Here is a 23,854-nt window from a genome sequence, read left to right on the forward strand (position 1 = left end):
AAATCATCAGTCACTTTCCCACACATCAACCTAGACAAGAACAAGCCTGTGGGATTCCTATACCTTATTCAAAGGCATCTCTGAATATCTTTCAAAAATTATGAAGAAATACAAACTTGCTACTACCTACAAACCAATGAACCAGATCTATAACTTGTTACCTTCTCCTAAAGACAAACTCTCGCCTCTGATGCTACCTGGCTTGTACAAGGTACCATGCTCCTGTAAATTGTCTTACTATGGACAGACAGGTAGATCTGTTCATAAACGCATTTCGGAACATCAAGACCATATCTGTCTTATCAAACTGCAGAAATCTGGCTTCGCACAACATGGAGTTGAAAATCCAAACCATAGGATCCAATTGAAAAGGACCAAACTTCTACATAGATCTTTACATAAACATGAACGTTTATATAAAGCAAGTGCTGAAGCCTTACTTCACAGACCAAATCTAAACCGTAATAACGTTCTTGCTATCCCTAAAGTATGGGAAATTGTTATACAAAATTGTGTAAAATAATTTTTGTTATTATATATGTTATAATATATGTTATCTTATTTTAATGTAATCTATTTTTTTTCCCTCCAGATATATTTTAATTTAATTCTATAACACGCATACTGGGATTCCATTGTAATCATGCATCCTAACTGTATGTTATTCCTAGTATTGTTTGAATTAACTGTACTGACGATGTCCTATGATACTTAGGATGAAATATTTACTTATTAAAACTTATTACTGTGGTTACGTGTTTGTTTAGTCACTACCTACACCGGTTCCGACGTTTATTGAGGTCTCATCAGTGGGAGCAAGACCCAGAGATGATACTAAGGTTGAAATAATGCAGAGGTCATATTTTCATATCCGAGTAGCCAAAAGGTGTCACACATTATTAAAATACTCTGGATTAGAGATAGATGTTGAAAGTTTTTCCATTTGGTTATACAATAAATTAAAGATGCCAAGAAATTATATTCTAAATTAGTAATAAGGTGTGACACCTTTTAGCTGCATGTATATGGAAATATGACTTTGCAATACTTCAACTTTTGTATCACTTCTGGTCCTGGCTTCCACTGATGAGGCGTCAATAAAGGTCGAAGCTGGTCTGGATAGTAACTCTTCTCATAATGCACAGCATTATACATGTCCTAAGGCAAGTGATGTGAAGTCATTAGCTTCTATATACAAGTTGCCCAATCGTGAAGTTACTTCATGTGAAAACTTTGTTTGCTTACACTTGGATAAAGGAGTAAACCAAGAATATAATTTCTTGGCATATTTAATTTAACAGTACCAGAGTTTCGACAGAAACTCTGGTACTGTTAAATTATAACAGAAATCATCTCAATGGATATTAAGTTTATTAATTCCATTCTATAATTATCTACAGGAATAACTACAACTACAGTTTAAAAACAAACATTAAATATACAAGGGTGTGCTGAAAAGTTGTGATAATCATCATGAAGAAATTGATGTAGAACCACGTAACTTGCACATTATTTTACATACAGGGTTTTAAGATATGTTCTTTCTTGTGGTTATATCATATGGTTGTTTTAATATAATTTTTGTTCTAGGTGTTTATCAGAACTTTTCAGCCCCCATCTCATATTCTGAGTAACTAGCTTCAAGCAGTCACAATAAACTAATTAAACATACATTTTTATAGTTATCGACTTACCTTCTGAAAACAGAAGGACTTGATTTTCTAGCAAAACACAAGTAAAGAGCTGTATTACATTATCTACACCTAGTGTAGAGAATAACTCCTCATAGGAGTACTCAAACAAAGGTAGCTCACCTGAACCTGAAAAATAAATTAAACAATATATTATAAAAAATAAGTAGTGTGTAATAGTTCTATAACAATACTTCTGTATCAAAACAATTAAGAATTAACTAATCCCAAATTTCAGCCTTGGTTTTCCAACAAATATGCCAAGATAGTAAGTCCAAGCATCCTGGAGACAAAAACTAACTTTATTCTCAACTTATTATCTAAGCATACAATGATCCTATCCAAAAACATTCACAAAACCAAATGTTACTCTGAAAGAAACAAATTCAGAAAACTTGCCTCTTGTACAAATGGCAGTCATGACTTCCGGTTCTCTGTAAAGGCTAGTAAGGAATCAGAACCAACTTCTATACATCTCTGCTTCCAACCTTCCCTCTCTCATCCTGATGATGCTACTGTAATAAATACCTAAGAACAAAGCTTTCCTGGCATCATTCTTCTCCTCAAATTATAACCAAGGGAAATACCTCTGACTATAACAGAAATAGTGCACTACATGCATCTTGTGGTCTTTTCAGAAAGACATGGCATCGCAAAAATCTGAATAACCATGATATTAAAAGTCTTCTGGTCATGATAAAGATCCCCGCCCCCCCCTGGAGAACTAATAAAAAAAAGCAATCCTACATTACTTCTGTTCTCTTTCATTCCATAGCATGGCATGGCAAGTCCATATTTAGCCCATTCCAAAGAGGGAAATGAGAGACCGTAGCTCAGTCAGTATAGATGAAACCCTTTGGTTGGAAAGACCTGGGTTTGATTCCCATCCATGGTACGAGGAACTTTTCATCCTGTCTCTTTCAGCTAAAGGTGAGTTAGCTGGTCTCATATGGAGGTAGAGGGTTTTCTCACCTGGAAACTCAGGTTTTTCTTCCCTAAGAAGATGCAAACTAGCCCCATAAACACATACATTTATATGAATACTTATGACAATATGTGGAAGAGATAGGATCCTCACCACATGTCGTTATGCTCATAGTCAACCGTGAGTCATCATAGCAGTCAACCTCCTAGATAGGAGACAACACATGAATGAGAAAGAGGGAGGGATAAATTACAGTAATTTACTGTTTATCCAACCATACCAAGACGTCACTGTGCCATTCTGATAACTGAAGAGTTGGATAATCGAAGTAAAATTACATAACTCTAGCAGAAGTCAGTTGATTGAAGGGTTGTTGTTTTTAAGGTTCTGATAAACAGCCTCACTCCATTCTTCTCTAAAATAATGGAAAATATTATTAACCAATGTTTTCACCATGTGAAGACCCAACCAATAATCAATGAACCCATTGGTACAGATTCAGTCTCTATAGATTAAAGATGCCAAGAAATTATATACTTGATTTAATCCTTTATCCAAGTGTAAGCAAACAAAGTTGCACCTGAAGTATTTTCAGGACTGAGGCAACTCACATAAGGAAGCTAAATCACTAGCCTACACCACCTTCATGAAATTTTGTCATGTTGTACCATCATTTTGTATTTTGGTTTAAACCAATAAGAATACAATTTGGTCAGCTAAATCCCAAATTGCCAGCTCATCCTCATTCGTTCAGTATCCAGGTAGATACTCAACAGGGTGCACCACGAGAAGGTGAGGATTGGACATTAGGTCAGAAGCCCTGGTCGATTCTCCGAATTCTTTTAAAGGCTATGTGGAGGTCTCCTCTCAGTTATACAGCTTTGACCCTTAAGCACCTCAAAAATGATATTAAAGCAACTGATCCACAAGAAAGAACATACTAGTAGCAGAGTAATGAAGGTAACTTATGTTCTTATATTCTTGTATGTTCTTTCTTGTCGTTACATCAGTTGCTTTAATATAATTTTTGTTCTAGGTGTTTATCAGACCTTTCCAGCCCCCCCCCCCCATATATTCCTTAAAGCAGCGTTTCCCAGATTTTTCCTATGACGGAACATCTTGGTTATTTTGTAATGTAGTAATAATTAATGAATACATTACAGTATTAATAATTAATTATGGCATAATCATAAAGAGTATTAGTCACTTATGTATACAGTGTGACATGTTGACAAATACAAAATTACATATAAATCAGTTATCAATCACTGGACTAATGAAATCTTGTAGCATATTGTAGTTTCCTCAGGCAAACATCATTAAATTAATTTGTGCTGATTTTCATTGACATATCCCATTCTGATCACCAAAAATTTATAATATTATAATAAGTACTTACGAGTGAATGTAGACTTTTTCTCCTGTGTGCTGGTAGTTTTCCCCTCCTTTTGTACATCCTGGAGATTGCTTTGTAGGCTGGAGGTGGATGAATCACTATCTTTGTGTCACAAACACTTTCAATAAGAGATTTCTTAACACCAAAATTAAACAAAGTCCCTTGTCTTTTATCCATATTAAAATTTTAATCTGTAGGCCTATTACTTATAAAAAATCACAGCACTACGGTTTCGAAACAAGGCACTTTCACCCTACAATACGAACTTGTGAAGAAAGCATTCAGTATTACTAGATTTGAGAACCGGATACAGACTGCCTTGATCTTCAATTTCAGTGGAAAAATTTTCTTTATACTTCCTTGCTGATTGGTCACTAACATTTGCAATACAGATGTTATTTCGTTCAGTTTGAGAAGAGCGGATACTCTGCCCATTGTTGTAATCGGCTTGCAGGCAATTTTTATGACCAGTCATAAACAGCGGTATTCCCTTTCCAGAATGTTGATGAATTATCGTTAATGAAAATTAACGATAATTCATGAATATTTACATGTTTAAAAATATGCCACTTAGTCATTGACATTTGTTATTTCATTCAGTTTTGAGAACAGAGGATACGCCGCCCATTGTTGTAATCGGCTTGCAGGCAATTTTTATGACCAGTCATCAAGAGCGGTATTCCCTTTCTGGAATTACTTCCATGTTTAAAAATACATGGCTTGGTCACTGCCATCACAGAACACTTATTCGCATTGGAACACTGATATTCTGCAGATTTAGGAAATTTGGGAAACAATTCATTTAATGATGATCATGATAATTAATGGCCAAGTTATAACTTACTTTTGAATACCACTTACTCTCAATAAGTCATTATGACATTTTCCACTCAGTTTGAGCATTTGTTCATCAACCAAATGACAACCTTTTTCAGCCAATCAAGATTCTTCAATCCACCATGAAGACTGCCAAATTAGGTTTCCTGCGGTTTTCTTGAAACACAGTGTTTTAAGAATACCACAGGAATTAAGAGTAAACTCTCATTATAGCAAACTCATAAGAACTAAAAAAAAAAAAAGAAGTTTATTGCGAACAGTTTGCTACACTAAATTTCCTTTAGAAGAACATAGTGCAGATGGGGCTTCAGTAGACTTTCTAATAGCTTACTATAGTCAGACAAGCTGATTATAATAAGAGTTAACTGTATTATTAATAAACAGTATTTTGCTAAATTAATGATCTGTGTGCTGGTTATGCATCTACTAAGAGTCAGCTATGTCAAATTAGTCATTATAAAAAAGATTTCAATATGAAGCAAGCTAGACCAAGAATGTTTTATTTTTCACATCCTAAATTTTTTCTTGTTCTTTTTATGATGCAATAAGTAATTTGAAAGCAACCTCCTCATTTTTACACAGGAAATTAGGCTCTATAATTTATACTGTTTCGAATCCCATCATGGAAATATTCTACAAGAAACTGATGAGGCTAGAGATCTTGCCATTATGGTGGATAGGAATTTGAGGTTCAAAGGTCACACAGTGAAAACTGCAAACAGAACTCAAAGGATAATTGTGACATTGAAACGAACCTTGAAATGTAAGGATAAGGAAGTCGTTTTGCCTCTTTACAAGGCCTCGATAAGACTGCACCCAGACTATTCTGTGCAAATTTGGTCTCCTGGGTTCAGAGGGGATAAAGCTGTGCAAAGAAGAGTTACTAAGATTATATCAGGATTATGGCACATGGAATATGAGAACAGATTAAGATTATGTGGACTACAGACTCTAGTTAACAGAAGAAAGAGAGGTGATATGATAGAGGTCTATAAACTTCTGAATGGTTGTTAAAAGATATCATCAGATGAAATTTTAATTATATGGAAGGTGGGGAAGAACATGGTGGCATCCATGGAAATTGTTTGTTTGCAGTTAAAAAAGGCATAAGAGCTAGATTTTTCTCTCACAGAGCAGTAAGTGAGTAGAAGAGCTGCCTGTTGAAGTGGTGAGTGCATCTAGTGTGAATGAATTAAACAGAAAGTATGACAGCTGGTTTGAGTGATGTATAGCCTCCCTCGATGAGTCCTTGACTCCCTGGAGGTCTCGGATAATAATAATAATAGGTTGTGTGTTAATACAACATCATTCAGTAGTCGCATGCTATTACAAGTAATCCATTATAGTGATGGAATACCGTCTTTTGTTTTGAACTAACTAACAGTTTTGGCTTTTATGGTTGTATAGTTTTTGTATGTGTTTTAAGTGCAACAGAAAAGTAATTCTTTTGTCATTTAGGATTTTTTTTAATTACATGCCTGATAATGATCCTCATTTCATTTTGATTTATTTATAATTATTGATAACTGAATTTATTTCTGGTATGTTCAAAATCTCACTAAGTTTGGCTATTACATATTAATATAAAAAAGTACTTTTAAAGCAAAACACATTTTTAAATCACAAAACTACAAAGTACTATCAACTTTCACTACAGTAAACACTATCATAGCAAACCTGCTATAATAAATTGAACTGTCTGGGCCAAAGCCATGTATGCAATTGTGCTGTTCTAAAGGAAATTCATAACAGTAAACCTTCAACTATAACAACTAATTCCTTCGGTCCCCATGTGTTCACTATAGTGAGAATTGATTATAATTACATCTATAAGAAACAAATAATAGCACATTACCTGGTCTATGGCACATAACTTTCTGATTAAAACAGGGAAAACTTAAGCTTCTGCCTGGTGGAGGTAATGACACCTCATACAGAATATAGTAAATATAAGTATACAAAGGATATGATGGGGGCTCTTTGGCTGTAACTAAATTATGCAGTCCCTCAAGGAATTTTCGACACGCTACAACGAAAGGAAGTTGTGTAATCAGACAAATACATTTGGTTACATACAAAGTGTCCCTGGTGATATCATACAGAGATCCACTGTTGCTGGATGTATGCCTAGAACAACTAAGCTTGAAGGAGCGTGGAAGGGACCGAGTACCAGCCATGTCACAAGATGCATGAACTGCATGTGTTCTACTACTGCTCAACTCAGTTAAATGCATAGCCTATAATAACACAAAAAAAAAAAAAGAAAATATATTCATACAAAATTTAGAACACACTTTTTAAGAAATAAATAAGATTTTTACTATTACCAAAATCTAAATTATGCACACACACACACACATGAGGTGTGTCTATGCACAGAAAATAATCAGTCATTAATCACATGCTAATAAGTGATAAGCATACCTGTGGTTCTGACAGTTTGAGAGACTGTGATCTTCAGCATCATTAATTAGCATTTTTTCCCTTTTTCTTTTTAAACACACACACACACACACATGCACACCTGGTCCTTAAACTCAGACCATTTGGAGGAGAAATTAAAGAATAATCACTGTAACTAACTGGAAGGTAGAAAGAATAGAACAGAGAAGGCTAGTTCAGAGAGAGAGAGAGAGAGAGAAAGAGAAGGAACAAGGAAAGTATATCTTCAAAATATGATTTCTTCTTCTTCTCTTCACATATTAGGCCTAGTGGCCTGTTACAGGGCTATCCTTAGCCCTTCTAAGCCGTACTCGTCCCGATGATAAGGTGGCTAGCCCTAGGCCTCCCGGTGTATCCTATGTCTGTAGCTGCATGTGTTCACAGGGCCAGTTTGCCTGCTTGCAGGAGGGAAAACCCCCAGATAAACTGGGGAGAAAAACCCTGCAGAAAGACCATGATTGATGAAAAATTATATAAGGGAAATTATAATGCTGCCAGGGGAGAGAGAGATTGTCTAAGGAAAATATGATTTGATGTATTTTAACATTTATTTATACAAATGAACAAAATTTAAGAAATACATTAGCAACCTAAAGTAGCAAATAGGTACTAAAACCTCATTAGAAGTTTGAAACTTGATTTAATAAGACCATGATTGATGAAAATTTATACAAGGGAAATTATAATGCTGCCAGGGGGGAAAGAGAGATTGTCTGAGGAAAAGATAAGGGGAGTATTATTACTTGTAAGGAAGGATATAAATTTTGAACCGACAACTCATGTGTGATAATCATAGATGCTCTAAAATTAAGAGGATGAGAATGCTATCGCAGTGGAGAATTCAGTGTTGGTATTATGGGTCAGTTATTATGAGAAAGTTAAGAAAAGGTATTAATAATAAGCAATTTTAATTAACAATATAGAAGAAAAAAAAAAAAAAAGAATTTACTGAACTTACTAATGTTTCACTGGATTTCTACCTGGCATCTTCAGAGTATGACTGCAGTTAACACACACACACACACACACACACACACACACACACACACACACACACACACACACCATTCAATTTGACTGTTGCAGAAAATTCAAATTTTAACTGGAAAGGAACTGATGTTCTAACAAGGCACCTAGCAGGAGATGGGGAAAAAAAAACAAAGTTTAATTCAGAGGTGGGGGGGGGGAGGTTGCTTAAGGGTCAAAACTGTATAACTGGGAGGAGGCTTAAAGGTAGCCTTTTAAGGAATGCAGAGAACCGACAGGGGACCTCTGACCTAATTCATTCGATATCTACCTGGATACTGAATGAATGAAGATGGGCTAGCAATTTGGGACTTAGCCAACCAAATTGTATTTTTACTGGCTCAAACTACAATGCAAAATGATGGTACAATATGACAGAATTTCATGTTGGCGTGGGCATCACCCAGTTAAACAAGGCCCTCCATTGTTTTCACCAGGACAAACAGTGTAAAGTCAGCTACTGGAACAAATCCCAACTCAACATCAGCAGAGTTCAAGATTGGTACTATCAACATAAAAAGCATCAATGAAAAAGAAATGGAACTAGTAGTAGAACTGGTGAATACCAGATCGACATAATAGACATGGCTAAATTGAAGAAGACAAAAACAGGAGAGATCTTTCTAAGCAACAAATAAAAAATGTCATACTGGCAATAACAATCAGGGAAAAGGAGTAGCAGCTATATTATTGGTCCTTGTTAGAGATCTAAACAGCAGAGCAGGAAATGATTACCAGACATATAGAAATGTACTGGGAAAATTTGGAGAAAAGAGCAAATCTAATAATAATGGTAAATGTCTACTGGATTTCTGTTCAGGACATGGATTAGTTATTACTAACGCCATATTTCAACATAAAAATGTGCACAAATTCACATGGAGACAGGACACAAAAGAAATAAGAAAATTCTCATTGAGTAAGCTATTGTTAATGACAATGTTTTCTCAGGACAGAAGAGTATACAGAGGATTTGAAATAGGAAGTGATCACTATTTAGTTTTCAGTAGAATAAATTGAATTTCATATTGAAAAGAATAATGTCCAAAAAAGTTTCAAAATGATTCCAAGTTGAGCAGAGGTGAATTGCAGACTCAATTTGTTTTTGCGCAGAAAAACATAAGAAAGCAAAGCACTGTGTAAACCTAGTTAAATAAAAGGTTTTCCTTGTTGAAGAAAATCAATGAGCAAGATCCTTTTTTCAGTCCCAGAAGACAGTTGTCATCATTGAATTTTTTTGCTCTCAGAAATGATGAAAGTCAGGTTGTGCTCTTAGAGAATGCGCAGAAAAACATATTTAAGTTATTAAGTTATTCAAGAAAAAAATGAAACCTCGGAGTTTCACTGGCAAACCCTGAAGAAAACATCGATCTGAATCAGCTAGAGAGGCATGTGGTGAGGTTGTCTGCAAAGATAGAAAAAATCAGAACTCCATGGTGGACTCAGGAAGTTAAAGAGGCAGTCAAGGAAAAGAAGAAAGCATATTGAAAGTTCCTGGCAAGTCAGGTTGTGCTCTTAGAGAATGCACAGAAAAACATAAGAAAGCAAAGCACTGTGTAAACCTAGTTAAATAAAAGTTTTCCTTGTTGAAGAAAATCAATGAGCAAGATCCTTTTTTCAGTCCCAGAAGACAGTTGTCATCATTGAATTTTTTTGCTTTCAGAAATGATGAGTGGCACCACTGCACTGATTACTGTTTTGACTCAACATTTTTGAGCTAATCTCCTTCATTTTCACAATGCTCCAAAAATTTTGAGGCTGATTCCATTCACTGCTGTTTATGAACATCAATTACCATTTTTTGACAAATCTGGCACACAATTTCTTATATCCCCAGCTTTTCTGTCACAGTTTCATGAATTACCGAGTGTGAAACTTCCAGGAATTCAAAAGAAAGTTCCATAATTGTGAAATGATGATTCTCAAGAATTTTTGTGACCACTCGTCACCAAATTATCACTCATCACATTTAGGCTGCCCACTGTTGTGCTCTTCTTTAAAGGGCACAACACTTACTGACACTCATTACGTTAGACCTGTAAACATTACACAGTCTAGGCGAATTTCTGCAGCACTATTGTTTTCCCACCAACCAAAACTGTATCACACCACGAACCTCATAAGTAGTGGTATCTTTTTTTTTTTTTTTTTTTTTTATCACAGCACTAATTATAAATTATTTGTAGAAGACAACAAACAATACAGCAAAAATAAAATGGTCAACAGCAAGTTGACGAGTCACTCTAAGCTACCACGCATGCGTGAACCCCCCTCTCCAATATGTCGGCTGCCAGTAAATTCTGAATGGACCTCATTTTCTAACATTCAGACAAGGCCATTCAGAAAATGAATGGCTTCATATTTCCCTACTGAGTGTTCCTGGTAAAATTTATGCAAGTATACTTGAAAAATGAAAAATGGATAAGAAATATTGTCAGGATCAGATTTTTACTTTAAGACAAATAGTTGAGAAATCTTGGGAATATAACAAGTATCTGTATTTAAGTTATTATTAAGTTATGTAGATCTCGATAAGGCATATGACAGGGTACCAGGAGGAATTTTCAAAAAACTTAGTTATATGGTGTAAATGAGACATTATATTGAGCAATACATAATCTCAGTTTGAGCTGTAATTCAGCTATTAGAATTGAAGGAGGTACAAGAAGATGGTTTGATGTTAAATCAAGTGTGCACATTATCTATATGGATTGCATTATGAAGGAAATTGGTATGATGCCTGATATCAAAATTGTTGATGTTAATCTCAGCTCATTACTTAATGCAGATGATGTCATACTTCTAAATAAATCCAGTATGTCTGCAAAATTCCTGACTAAATTGAATAACTGTTGTAATAAATTTGATATGAAAATCAGCAATAAAAAGACAAAGACAAAGAAAATAGGCAGAAACATTGAAAATATCAACTGTATCCTGAATGGTGAATCTATAGAACAAGTAAAACATTTCAGCTATTTAGGTATAATTCTCAGTGAAGATGGCAAATTAAATATGGAAACAGACAACAGAATTAGTAAAGCTGGTATGGTAGGAAATCAGCTGAAGAAATTCATACGGAATAAGACAGAAATTAGTCAAAACACTAAATTAGTTGTACACAAGAAAGTGTTCAAACTGATTTTTAACTTATGGATCTGAGAGCTGGGTTAGTTCTCATATCTGTAGTTTCCAAAGACTGGAAACTACAGATATGAGAGTTCTGAGAACGATTAGAGAAGTGAATAGATGGCATCGTTGGTAGTATCATATTAAAAAATGAGGATATTAGGAAAGAACTTGCCATTGTTAGCATTCAGGAGTGTTTTAGTAGAGCTAATCTTAAATGGTATGGTCACTTAAACAGAATGGCAGGAAAAAGACCCACAGGAAGACCAAGATCTGGGTGGGTTGATACAGGAAAAAGTACCTTGGAAGAAATATAAGATCAACATTCCAATATGATAATATTGGAATGTTGATAGATAACAGATTAATATGGAAGAGAATTGTCGACAGGAGATTAGTAATGGTGTAACTTTTTCATGCAGTTCTATCATATCCTGTACATCCCCTGAGAATACATATTAGGAATTTGATGATCATGATGTCAATTCAAAGAAGTACAAGTCAGACTAAATGTGGTATTCAGAGTGACTATCTTAGAGATCTTTGGCAAATTAATGCAAACATACTTGTAGAGGAGGGGAATGCTTCATAACTGACAACGATTCCAAAAATAGTCTCTCAGACCTTGAATGACTTCCATATAGTACAGCTGCCCTTTTCCATTTAATCATGTGTGAAGGAATATCCAGAGCCATCCAGTCCTGACTTGTCATACTGATGATGATCGCTGATGTAGTTATGTTTTTTTTCTAGGCAGATATCCACTCGGCCAACCAGGCCGGCTGCCTGGTTGGCCGAGTGGATAGCGTATCCGCTGTCCAGCCTAAAGGCTGTGGGTTCAAATCCTGCTGTGGGCATGGATGTTTGTGATTGTCTGTGGAAATACCTGTGGTGGTCGGCGGTTAGAAGGCATTGGTGCAGTTGCAGTCAGATGGTGATTCAGTGGTGGAGACAGAGCAGGTGCCCTCCCTTGATGAGTTCCCTACACTCCCTGGAGGTGTCAAATAATAATAATAATATTAACAGATATGTCCACAGGAGATGCAGGCACAAGGAACTTTATATACTCCAGAATGTGCAAGACAATGAAGCTGGTCCTCAGTCGAAAAGATGAAGGTTGCTAGCTGCATGTATAGTTTGAAAGTGGCATGGAGATCATAGCTGTGGAGAACTTTAGCTATCTTTTCTATGCACCATGAATAATAAGGAATGGGATAAGTTTTATTGTAATCTCATCAATTGTAAGAGGACATGCAGCATTTTGTTTATTTTTAGAAGTTGTAGCCACTGGCTAGAAAGTGTTGCAATAGTAAAAGTGTTTAGTAGTGAAGGCTACATCATCTGCACAAATAGATCTGTGTGTTCTGAGGATATTGCACTGTCGAGATGGGTGTTGTGATTGCTTATGCAAGTATCTTCCAGTGTGTGTGTGTGTGTAAATTTCCTATAAACAGAAAAGGATAATGATATTGTTTAATGGAAATCCACACACACACACTGGAGGGCTTTTACATATGCAATCACACCATCACCCTTCCCAGAGTATGGCATTCTCAAAACATACACACTCATAATCAGGGATATTTGTTCAAATGACATAGTCCTCACCACTTAACTCAGGTACCTTTGCAACACGTTTTTAGCCAATGGTTACAGCTCCTATAAAATAGAATACTGCATGAGCATTCCCCTGATAGACCAGGTATTCTCATTAGATAAATTGCATGAAGTTTTTTTAACTTTTTAAAAAGAATTAATTTATACAAACATTTTATTATAAATTCTATTTATATATCAATAGTGCTTTTGTTGTGTCCCATTTTACGATTTCTATTCTATCTAGCAATTTCCTCTTATCTATGCTCGCGATATCACCAAAATTTTTACTAATACTTAAGTTATTTCTCCCCTTAGTACCCCTAATATTTGTATTTATACTGTGCCTTTTGGGATATTTAGCTTGAGATATTATATACAAAAACAAGGAGAAAGAAATCAAATATGTCCGAAAGCGAAACAATGTTGCAGTCGTGACACTTTATCTCATTTCTTAACACATTAATTTCCCACGTGATTAGGCCGTATTTTTCAAGTGGTGCATTGGACAGAAATTTCAGACAACTGTTTTATCATTGGACAAAAGGTTTATTAAATTCCTTAACATGGTACAATTCAAATATTAGTTATTACTCAATTCAATGCTATACTAAATATTTACAAACTGACATTAGCTTATCATAAATAATTAAGCTATGATCCTATAATGGGTATTACGATCATGCCGCCATACACATTCAACACATAAATTCATTTGACACAGACATATAAGATTAATTCACACTATTTAACTATCCAAACTCAAGTAGATTAACTAAACCATTTACTGCACTGACACATAACTATGACATTTAAACTTTCTTATACAATATATTAGACATGCAAAATTCTCAGGACACTTAATTACTCATATAATATTAACATTAGTAAGCTTACTTTCATTATATTCTATCATATACTAAAGTCCTAGTATTGTTTTCTTGGTCACTTCAACAGTTCAGTATTAGAATAATGATAACTAATACAGACGAATCTTAGTTAACACGAGTTATATTTTACAGTACCTTTCTTTCTTGAATTTTCCATATGAGCCTCTACCTTTTTCTGATCGAACTATCTTGGTATAACCTCTCCGATAATCTGTTTCTCCTACGTTCCTTTTGGAATTGAACTATGCTTACGCGGTCTTAACCTCTCGTAACTTAGGACACACTTTGAATCATCTATATATAACGGCTGTACAACTCGCGACGTGGACATCGATTTCTTTACTTCTTTCCCTTTCTCGTAGTTGACACTGGATTTGAAACACAAAGAATATGCTTTCTTTTCTTTGACTATATGGCATTCCTCACTTCTTACATAGGAAGTACGGAATCGAAATCCCGCTCACTTTCATTTCCGTGTTGTGACGACAGAGATATAATGTTATAGTAGAAACTACAATGTTATAGTAAAACTTCAGAAATAATCCCTATCTCGTCACTCAGGAAAACACCGTGAAATCCATACGAAAGAGCTCACGAAGAACTCTCCTGGTACAGAACCAAAACCAAAAGCCAAAAAGAGTCTCCCCTGGGGGGGGGGGGTTTCCAACCCTTTTATACTTGCTCTTCTAACGGCACCCTCTTTAACTTCTTTTCTCTGCCCCCATCTTGATTTTACTTCACCGACCAATTAGGGTGGCGTTTTTTCTGCCAAACATCCTTTGGTTGGCGAGCCAAACGATGTCTCAATCCGGGAATCTGCCCTGAGCGATAGTCTGTTGTTTTTCTTTCGCTAGCCTCTAACTTAATCCCCTTTCCAAAATTTCTCTATGAATTCACTTAATATTTTAATCTCTAGCCTCTCACATACCATCTCTTATGACTAATCCTTTTCTGTCTTATTTAGTTACATTTTCTCTTTTATATCATATTCAACATTAATATATTCTTTCTTTTTGTTAGTTAGTTCAACAAACACCTTTATATTTTATATATTTTATTGGATGCAAGAATATTTCTTTTTCTTTTAAATAATTCATCTATTATCTTTTATGCAGGTTTTTTTTTTTATTTATTTATTCTTCATGTTACACCATGATAGCCGAGAAGTCTACATTCTTAAGATATCAGGTGTAACACTTTGCTACTAAAGTTTTTTAAATTTGCTTTTCATACATAACATGTTATTTACTCATTTATTTCTTTATTACTGCTTATCATTACCTTGAGTACTGCTGTAACCTTTAGTTTGGTGCAGCATATGACATTTGTTGTCCTTGCACCAATAAACTCCAAATCAATCAACCAATAAGTCCCCCCTCCCATGCAACTGACACACAAGATCATAATAAATCTATTCCCATCCTTCCATTATTAAAAAATTATAGAAACTACAATGTTATAGTAAAACTTCAGAAATAATCACTTGATGTTTTGACCTTCATATAAAGGTCATCATCTAGAGCAGCGTTCTTCAACTTTTTTGCACCTGCAGACAGGGGAAAATAGGACAAATATTTCGCAGATCGGCTGACGGCTAAGACAGAAACATAAACCGATTAGATAGTATTTTATTTATTAAATCCAATGTTATAAAATTAACAATTTTTAGCTAGTGCGACATCTGCTGCTACTTCGAGGTTAGAAAATTTGATATACGTGGCTGGAGCATTGTTTCTGGAGAGATGAAGAAATTTTTGGCAGACCGCCAGGAAATTTTCGTGGACAAGTGCTGTTCCGCAGGTTGAAAAACAAGGATCTAGATTATATACATATATATATAAAGAAATAAGCTACATTACAATCTATGTATGCTAAAATCACACTGATTCAATCACCTATTAACACCGCTGGAGAATGAAAAGAAAAAAAAAACTTTATCACATCAAAGCTAGAGTCCTCTGTTATTTATTACAAATCATTAAGGGATATATTAATATTAAGCTAGAGAGCAATGTGCTTTCACACAATTACTCACAGATAATTTAGAACAAAACAGTAGATGGGGGGGGGGCAAAAAGGGCTGATATTGCTTAGAGTCCATAAGTAAAGGTTTGCTGGAGAATTGGAAAGAATTTATGTGGGCTATGTGTACAATCCAAATTCTCGAGATTTTTATGCCACCATTATTGTTTAGATTAGGATGATTGATCAAAATTTCACAAGCTTCCTTGAATTTGCATTCATACCAGATTTTTGTATTATGTAAGGAACAGATATCTTTCCACTCAATTTTGTGTAGGGTGTTAAGAGCATGATCAGAGAGGCCTGCTTTACCAAAATTGTTAAATTTAATGTGTCATTTGTATTCTTTACCAATCTGTAAAAAAGAACACAAATGACACTAATGTGTCATTTGTGTTCTTTTTTAAAGATTGGAACTGTGTGTCCAGTTTCACCAATATAAGGTAAGTTATAGGTGCAATGGATTCTGTATACCACAGAGAGGGCCAAGGGAAGGAGAGGAGCCTTGGTGGAGTTGACTCAAATCAAATCAGTTAATGCCTTTTATTCCCTTATAGGGAGTAGGCAAGCATTTCAACCCTATCTAACTTTTGGAGACTGATTGAGAAGTTCAATCTCCACCAGTCACCAATCAGAGATAGCTGGCCCAAGACTATCACGAATTATAAGCAGCAATGGATGAAGAGACTGGCAAAGAGAGAGATTTCTTTTAACCATAGTAACTATGGAATTTTTTGTACTGTGGAGCATGGTTGCAAGCAAAATAATGGGGAATTTAAAAACAGGAGCATGCAGCAGGGATGAAGGATTTTTTTTTTTTTTTGGAGGGGGACAGGTCACCACTCTCACACGGGAAGTACCCAGACTATAATCCAACCATGGTTTCAGACAGTGCCTTCTGTAAGCTGCTGTATTTAGAGTTCCTCAAACCACAACCACTGGCAAAGTAAGCAGCAGCAGGATTACTCTCCAGTTAATCAAGAAGCCTCCTGAAGAGTTACCAGCAGGTTATATACTATCCTTGGCAGCCAGTTTGCAGAGCTATACCCTCACAAATGGAGAAGGTAGTAGCTTCATAACTGAAATATTAAGATGTGGGAACATGAACACCTGCACTGCACTGCATGCAGAAATAAGGGGGTAGGGACAGAAACTGGAAACTCTAGATACAAAGCATGGCAAAGGCCACTTCATACCTCCAAAAAAAGCAGGGTAGTGATGTTTCAACAAGTGACAAAAGACATCTACCACCTACAGGTCTAGCTGGCATTTCCTCAAAGCTTTGCTCAAGGCAATATGATGGGAAGGTGGGGATGACTTAGCTGGATGAGACTATATATATTGCATGATCACCAGCCCTTAACCAGCTCAGACTTATAAACACTGTAGCAATTAGGTCAAATGGAATTCATATAAAATGCTATTATAATTAAAATAGTAAACACGATTTTAAAATGAATAAAATTGTATAGCACATACAACATTTTAAACTGTTGCTACACAGTTTACGATGACTTTAATCAGAGCTAATTTATAGTGGACACTTCCATCAGTTATATTTCGGGGTGCTGAAAATAATGCTCAAATATCTTTTTCTTTTTAATAAGGGACTAAGTTCATGTAAACTGGGATCAATTTCATTTTATAAGTAAACAGAATCCTCTGAATCTTCAAATTAACTAGAATTAACACACTTTTTTGTGGAATTGTCTTTTACTAGGAAGGCTAATTATTTTTTACAAAAGAATATCATTAGAAGATATTTTCTTAAGGGAAGTATATAACTTTTTCTATCCAGATCAAATGTGCCAACCTTCAACAAGATGCACTTTGACTGCCTTGTGTCTTTCCACCTGGAACAAATGAAGGTACGTAAGGTGTGTAGGTGAGTAGTTTTGTTCTGTTAGATTTTAAATATTCTGAGATGTATTTTGATGTAAACATATTTCAAGTTGTTTTAGGTTTTTGTCAACAGCTGCTTCACTTGGCTGTACAGATGAAGAATAAAATGTAAATAATCAAAAGATATAGACTTGGAACTTTATTCTTTGGTTGAGGAAATGTCATCATCATCAAATTCCTGACATGTACCCTCAAGGGGTGTACAAGATATGATAGTACTACATGAAAAACTTACATCATTACTAACTTCCTATCTACAATTTTCCTACAAATCAGTCTGATACTTGTCAAGACTCCAACATTATCAGATCTTATATTTCTATTGTCTAAGGTACTTTTGTACCGTATCACTCCACCTATATTTTGGTCTTCCTCTGAGTCGTTTTCCTGCCAATCTTGCAGAGAACACTTGTTTTGCTAATCTTTCCTCGCCCATTCTGTTTAAGTGACCATACCACCTGAGATTAGCTCTGCTAACGTATTTCTAGATGCTGACAATGTCAAGTTCTTTCCTAATATCCTCGTTTTTAATATGATATTGCCATTGATGCCATCTGTTCACGCCTCTAATCTTTCTCAGGACTCTCATATCTGCAGTCTCTAGTCTTTTAAAATTGGTTTGAACACTGTCTTGTATATAGCTAATTTAGTGTTCTGACTAATTTTTCTCTTATTCCATACGAATTTATTCAATTTACTTCCCACCATACTAGCTTTGTTGATTCTGTTGTCTATTTCTATATTTAATTTACCATCTTCACTAAATATCGTATCTAAGTAGCTGAAATGTTTTATTTGTTCCACCGGTTCTCCATTCACAACACAGTTGACATTTTCAATGATTCTGCCTATTTTCAATGTCTTTGTCTTTTTATTGCTGACCTTTATACCATATCTATTACAACAGTTATTCAATTTAGTCAGTGAATCTTGCAGACTTGTAGCAGATTTATTTAGAAGTATAACATCGTCCGCATAAAGCAAATAGCTGATATTAACATCTCCAATTTTGATATCATGTTTAATACCACTTTCCTACATAATGTGATTCATATAGATAATGAATAACACAGGGGATAATGTACATCCTTGTCTCACACCAGATTTAACATTCAACCATCTTCTTGTACTTCTCTCAATTCTAATTGCTGACTTACAACTCAAATAAAGACTAATTACTGCTTGATATAATGCCCCATTGACACCATATAACCATAGCATATTGAATAGCTTCTCTCTTGGCATTTTGTCATATATGCCTTTTCCAGATCTACAAAACTTAAATACAGATCTTTGTAATATTCCCATGCTTTCTCAACTATTTGTTGAAAAGTGAAGATCCGATACCCTCTATTTGGCCTGAATCCAGCTTGTTCTTCAACAATTCTTCTCAACCTTTTCTCAAGTATATTTGCATAGATCTTGCCAGGAACACTCAGTAGGGAAATACCTCTGTAATTCTCACATTCAGTTTTATTTCCCTTTTTATATATGGGTACTATGAGAGCTCTACTCCAATCATCGGGAATTCATCCCTCTGTCCAGGCTTTCTGAACTATGTAGTGCAGACTCTGTAAGACTTTTATATCACCATACTTCAGCATTTCTGATCAAATATCATCTACTCCTGCTGCCTTTCCACATTTCAAGCCTTTGATGGCTTTTTCTACTTCAAGTGGATATGTATTCCTGACTGTATGCCTGTTGAGTGGTTTTTACCACTGTACTATCGCTGCTTTTTTCATTTAGCAATTTTTTGAAGTAATTACTCCATACTTCAAGGATATATTTTTCTCCTTTTCATGTCACCTTTATCATCTCTAACTCCTTTTACAGCACTCTTTCCTCCATTTCTAAGCTTCTTCAATAACCTCCAGAATATCTTACCACCTTCTTGATATTTATTTTTTTCTATGTTCTTGCCAAAATTCTCCCATGACTTTTGTTTAGCTAGTTTTAGACAGTGTTTAGCTTTCTTACATTAGTCTCTATATTCTCTGTGAGCAAAAGCTGACTTATTTGCCAGGAACTTTGGGTATGTTTTCTTCTTTTCCTTCCCTTCCTCTTTAAGTTCCTGTGTCCACCATGGAGTTCTGATTTTTCTATCCGTGCAGACAACCTCACCACATGCCTCTCTGGCTGAATCAATCAGTGTTTTCTTCAGGGCTTGCCACTGGATCTCCAAGGTTCGGTTCCTGTTCTCAAACTCTTGCATTTTTTTTTTCAATAATCTTTGTGTATTTTAGTCTACAATTCACATCTGAGAGCTGCTCAACTTTTATTCTCTTTAAAACTTTCTTACATGTTATTCTTTTCAATATGAAATTCAATTTTATATTGCTCAAGACTAAATAGTGATTGCTTCCAATTTCAAATCCTTTGTACACTCTGGTGTCCTGCACCAGGGAGAAAACATCACTATCAACAACAATAACATAGTCAATGAGACTTTTCTTATTCCTTGCTTCTTCTCTCCATGTGAATTTGTGCACATTTTTATGTTGGAACATGGTATTAGTAATAACCAATTCATGTCCTGAACAGAAATTCAATAAGTATTTACCATTATTATTAGCTTTGCTCTTTTCTCCAAATATTTTTGTATGTCTGACAATCATTTCCTACTCTGCTATTTAGATCCCCAACAAGGACCAACTTTTCCTTTTTCATTGTGTCAGTTGCTTTTTCTAAAGCATCAAAAAAATTCCTCTACTTCTACCTTAGTAGAACCTTCTGTGGGACCATAGGCACAAATAAGTCTCATTGTCCAATTCCCCATTCTAATATTTGCCCACATCACTACTTGAGACTGCCTGCCATTCAAGAAGATTAGTCTCATATTTTGTGTTGAATACTATGGCTACTCCTTCTTTTCCTCGATTGTCATTGCCTGAATATAACATTTTGTATTTATTGCTCCAAAAGATCTCACAGTTTTTGTCTTTTTTGTTTCAATTACACTCTATTATATTGATCTTGTACTTATCTAATTCTTCAGCTAGCTCCATTTCTTTGCCATTCAGGCTTCTTATGTTGATAGTACCGATCTTTAACTCTGGTGATGTTGAGTTGGGGTGTGCTTTCAGATTTGTTCCATTAGCTGACTTTTCGCTGTTTGCCCTGGTTCCCTGGCAAAAACAATGGGGACCTTGTTTAACTGGGTGATGCCCCAGCTGGCATGAAATTTTGTCATGTTGTACCATCATTTTCTATATTGGTTTAAGCCAATAAGAATACAATTTGGTCAGCTAAATCCCAAACTGCCAGCCCATCCTTGTTCATTCAGTATCCAGGTAGATACCCAACAGGGTGCACCACAAGATGGTGAGGATTGGACATTAGGTCAGAAGCCCTGGTCAGTTCTCCGCATTCCTTTAAAGGCTATGTGGAGGTCTCCTCACAGTTATACAGCTTTGACCCTTAAACATCATATTGATGAAATGTTGCAGTGATATACATTCCTTTAGAGGTGTGATTTTTTTTTAACAGAATTCAATCCCTCTTTAATGGCGAAATCTCTATATGGAGAATAATATACAGATCAGGAGATACGAGTGTATTACTTTGGTAAAATAATTTTAAAATATAGTCAGATGTCTGCTATCTGTTACCCTTGGTAATAATTATCTGACAATAAATAAATGTTTCAAACAAATCAGAGTGTATTTGAGGGAAGCACCTACCTAGTTAGCAACTTTGCCCAACGCTGCTTCAAGTACACTACGTCAAACTGAAATAAAAATCCTAGTTTCATTAAGTGAAGAAGATATTTTCATTACCTGTAAAGTTTGCATTGCAGCACATATTTGTTTATCGGTGACCTCTTCATAAAAGGTATAGGCATGCCCATAAGTCCGAGATCTATCTTCTCTTGTTATAATAAATGAATGAAAGCGAGATTCCCGTATGTGCTTCTGAGTACGAAAAACAAGTCCCCGGGGAAGGCAGAGCTAAAGATCAATAAAGTAATAAAGTTATTTCAGAAAACAGTAATATCATAATAACGTTTCTCTTCATATGCTGATTTTGATGAGATATAGTACAAACTATATCATAGTATTAAAGCTAAACAATCAATGTAATGAGACTCATTACAAAGTTAAGAATGATAAATTGCGAGATAAGAGATAATAAACTTAACAACGAAGTGTATCATTATTGTGTTGCTCTAGTCATTTCTCTATCTGAACATGTGCTATTCCAATTTCATTATCATTACATAGATATTAATTAAATAAGTTATGTGATTAAAAAAAAAACTGTTGAACAACCTTTTTTTTTTTATAGGTTTTATTTCTGGGAATAATCCCATGTTACTCCTCTAGAAAATATTAATTTTATGGCTATTTAGTCTATTTTGGCTTAGGAGTGCCCCTTTTTATAATGTAATTGGCTTTTTATTCAGTTCTAGGTCATTACTGAAGTTTTACATAGATAAATATATGAAGAATATAAGAGGGAAAATTCTGGATTTTGAAAAACCCAGGTTTTTTTTATATACATATATTATTATTAAGGGTGGGCAGAGAATACTTTGGTGGGGGGGGGGGTAAAAATATAAACAATTTTTTGGAGAAGGGAAAGGATATTGTGGGATAGGTTCAGGGGTGGGATTAATGGGGTGTGAGACCATAAAGCAAACAAATTTTTCTAAAAATCAAGATGTAATAGGAAGAATTCATCATAAAATATTATTACCAGAATCACATTTAATTTTAAGTTAACATCTACGTCAGGAAAGAATCTATTAAAGAGAGTAAAATGTATAAATGGATTAATTTTTCTAAAATGTTGCAGGAGAGCTCAGTTGATTCGAACTTACTGCGAAATTAAAGAAGTTTTTCATTCATTTCAGGCACATTGCATTTACAAATGTGTATGTTTTTCCGTTATGAATTAACAGGATCCAAGATGCAAAGAAACTTACTTATCCTCTATCAAATGAAATTACCTACAAAATACAGGATTCATTGGAATGAAACCAAAGTGTTACAAAAGTTATTTTCTTCTGGAAAGACTGTATAAGGAAAGCTGTGAAGCACACATTCACAATACAAACTTGAACAAAAACAATTGCCTAAAACTTCTCAATTTTGGGAAGTTATCCAGACTAATATTCACCAATCATGTGTTTGTTCCTTAATTTGTAATTAATAACTTAACATGTATAAAACCAACAGTAATAACTTGAATGAATTAAAGGTACAAATATTTCATACTGAAAGTAACAGTACATCATCAGTGTAGAACAAACAGTTAAAGGAATGGAATACAAAGTACAGAACAGTCGGCAGATTACCAATGAAAATTGTTGCCGGGTGCCAGAAAATTAATATTAATAAATTATTATTAAATAATTCTTAAAAACTATTTCATCGATGGTTGCATAAGATAAGAATCTCCCAAACTTTTGAGAGAGAGAGAGAGAGACAGTCATTTACATCGGCTGAATTTGAATCGAAACGACTCTCTCTCTCTCTTTTCCCCAAAAGTTTGGGAGATTCTTATCTTATGCAACCATCAATGAAATAGTTTTTAAGAATTATTTAATAATAATTTATTAATATTAATTTTCTGGCATGTGGCAACAATTTTCATTGGTAATCCACTGACTGTTCTGTACTTTGTATTCCATTCCTTTAACTGTTTGTTCTACACTGATGATGTACTGTTACTTTCAGTAAGAAATATTTGTACCTTTAATTCATTCAAGTTATTACTGTTGTTTTATACATGTTAAGTTATTAATTTTAATTATGCCACAGGTATCTCTAAAGATTAATTTGTAATTAACTTTTTGTTTATATTTAAGAATGATTTATTAACTAAATTATTTTATTGTAATTTATTTTGGTTATCTATTAATGCAGATGGATCTATTTTCCTACCACAGATAGTGCACATAATATTACATCACATGCTCTCAACTGAACTGTTAGTTCCTATAACTGTATTGAAACTTAGCTGAAAATTTTACAAATAAAGACATTTAAATTAA

The 23,854-nt window shown here is 34.8% G+C and overlaps 1 protein-coding gene across 4 annotated transcripts in view; it reads right to left on the reverse strand.

Annotated features, from left to right (window-relative positions):
• The window catches only part of pns (DENN domain containing pinstripe), a 347,031-nt gene that overhangs the window by 286,181 nt on the left and 36,996 nt on the right, over window positions 1-23,854 (reverse strand). For 3 of the 4 annotated variants that reach the window (XM_090411700.1, XM_090411683.1, XM_090411692.1), the window contains exons 3-5: window positions 21,636-21,806; window positions 6,705-7,086; window positions 1,695-1,820 (exon numbers count right to left, since the gene is read on the reverse strand). In XM_090411700.1, coding sequence (XP_090267826.1) covers window positions 1,695-1,820; window positions 6,705-7,086; window positions 21,636-21,806 — 679 coding nt within the window. Of the gene's footprint in view, window positions 1-1,694; window positions 1,821-6,704; window positions 7,087-21,539; window positions 21,601-21,635; window positions 21,807-23,854 lie in introns of those variants that run through there. The other variant, XM_090411708.1, reaches the window with a different exon arrangement.

This window comes from Typopeltis vanoorti, chromosome 2, assembly GCF_054136105.1.
Source record: "Typopeltis vanoorti isolate ZY-2024b chromosome 2, IOZ_Tvanoo_1.0, whole genome shotgun sequence".
Lineage (NCBI taxonomy): Eukaryota > Metazoa > Arthropoda > Arachnida > Uropygi > Thelyphonidae > Typopeltis > Typopeltis vanoorti.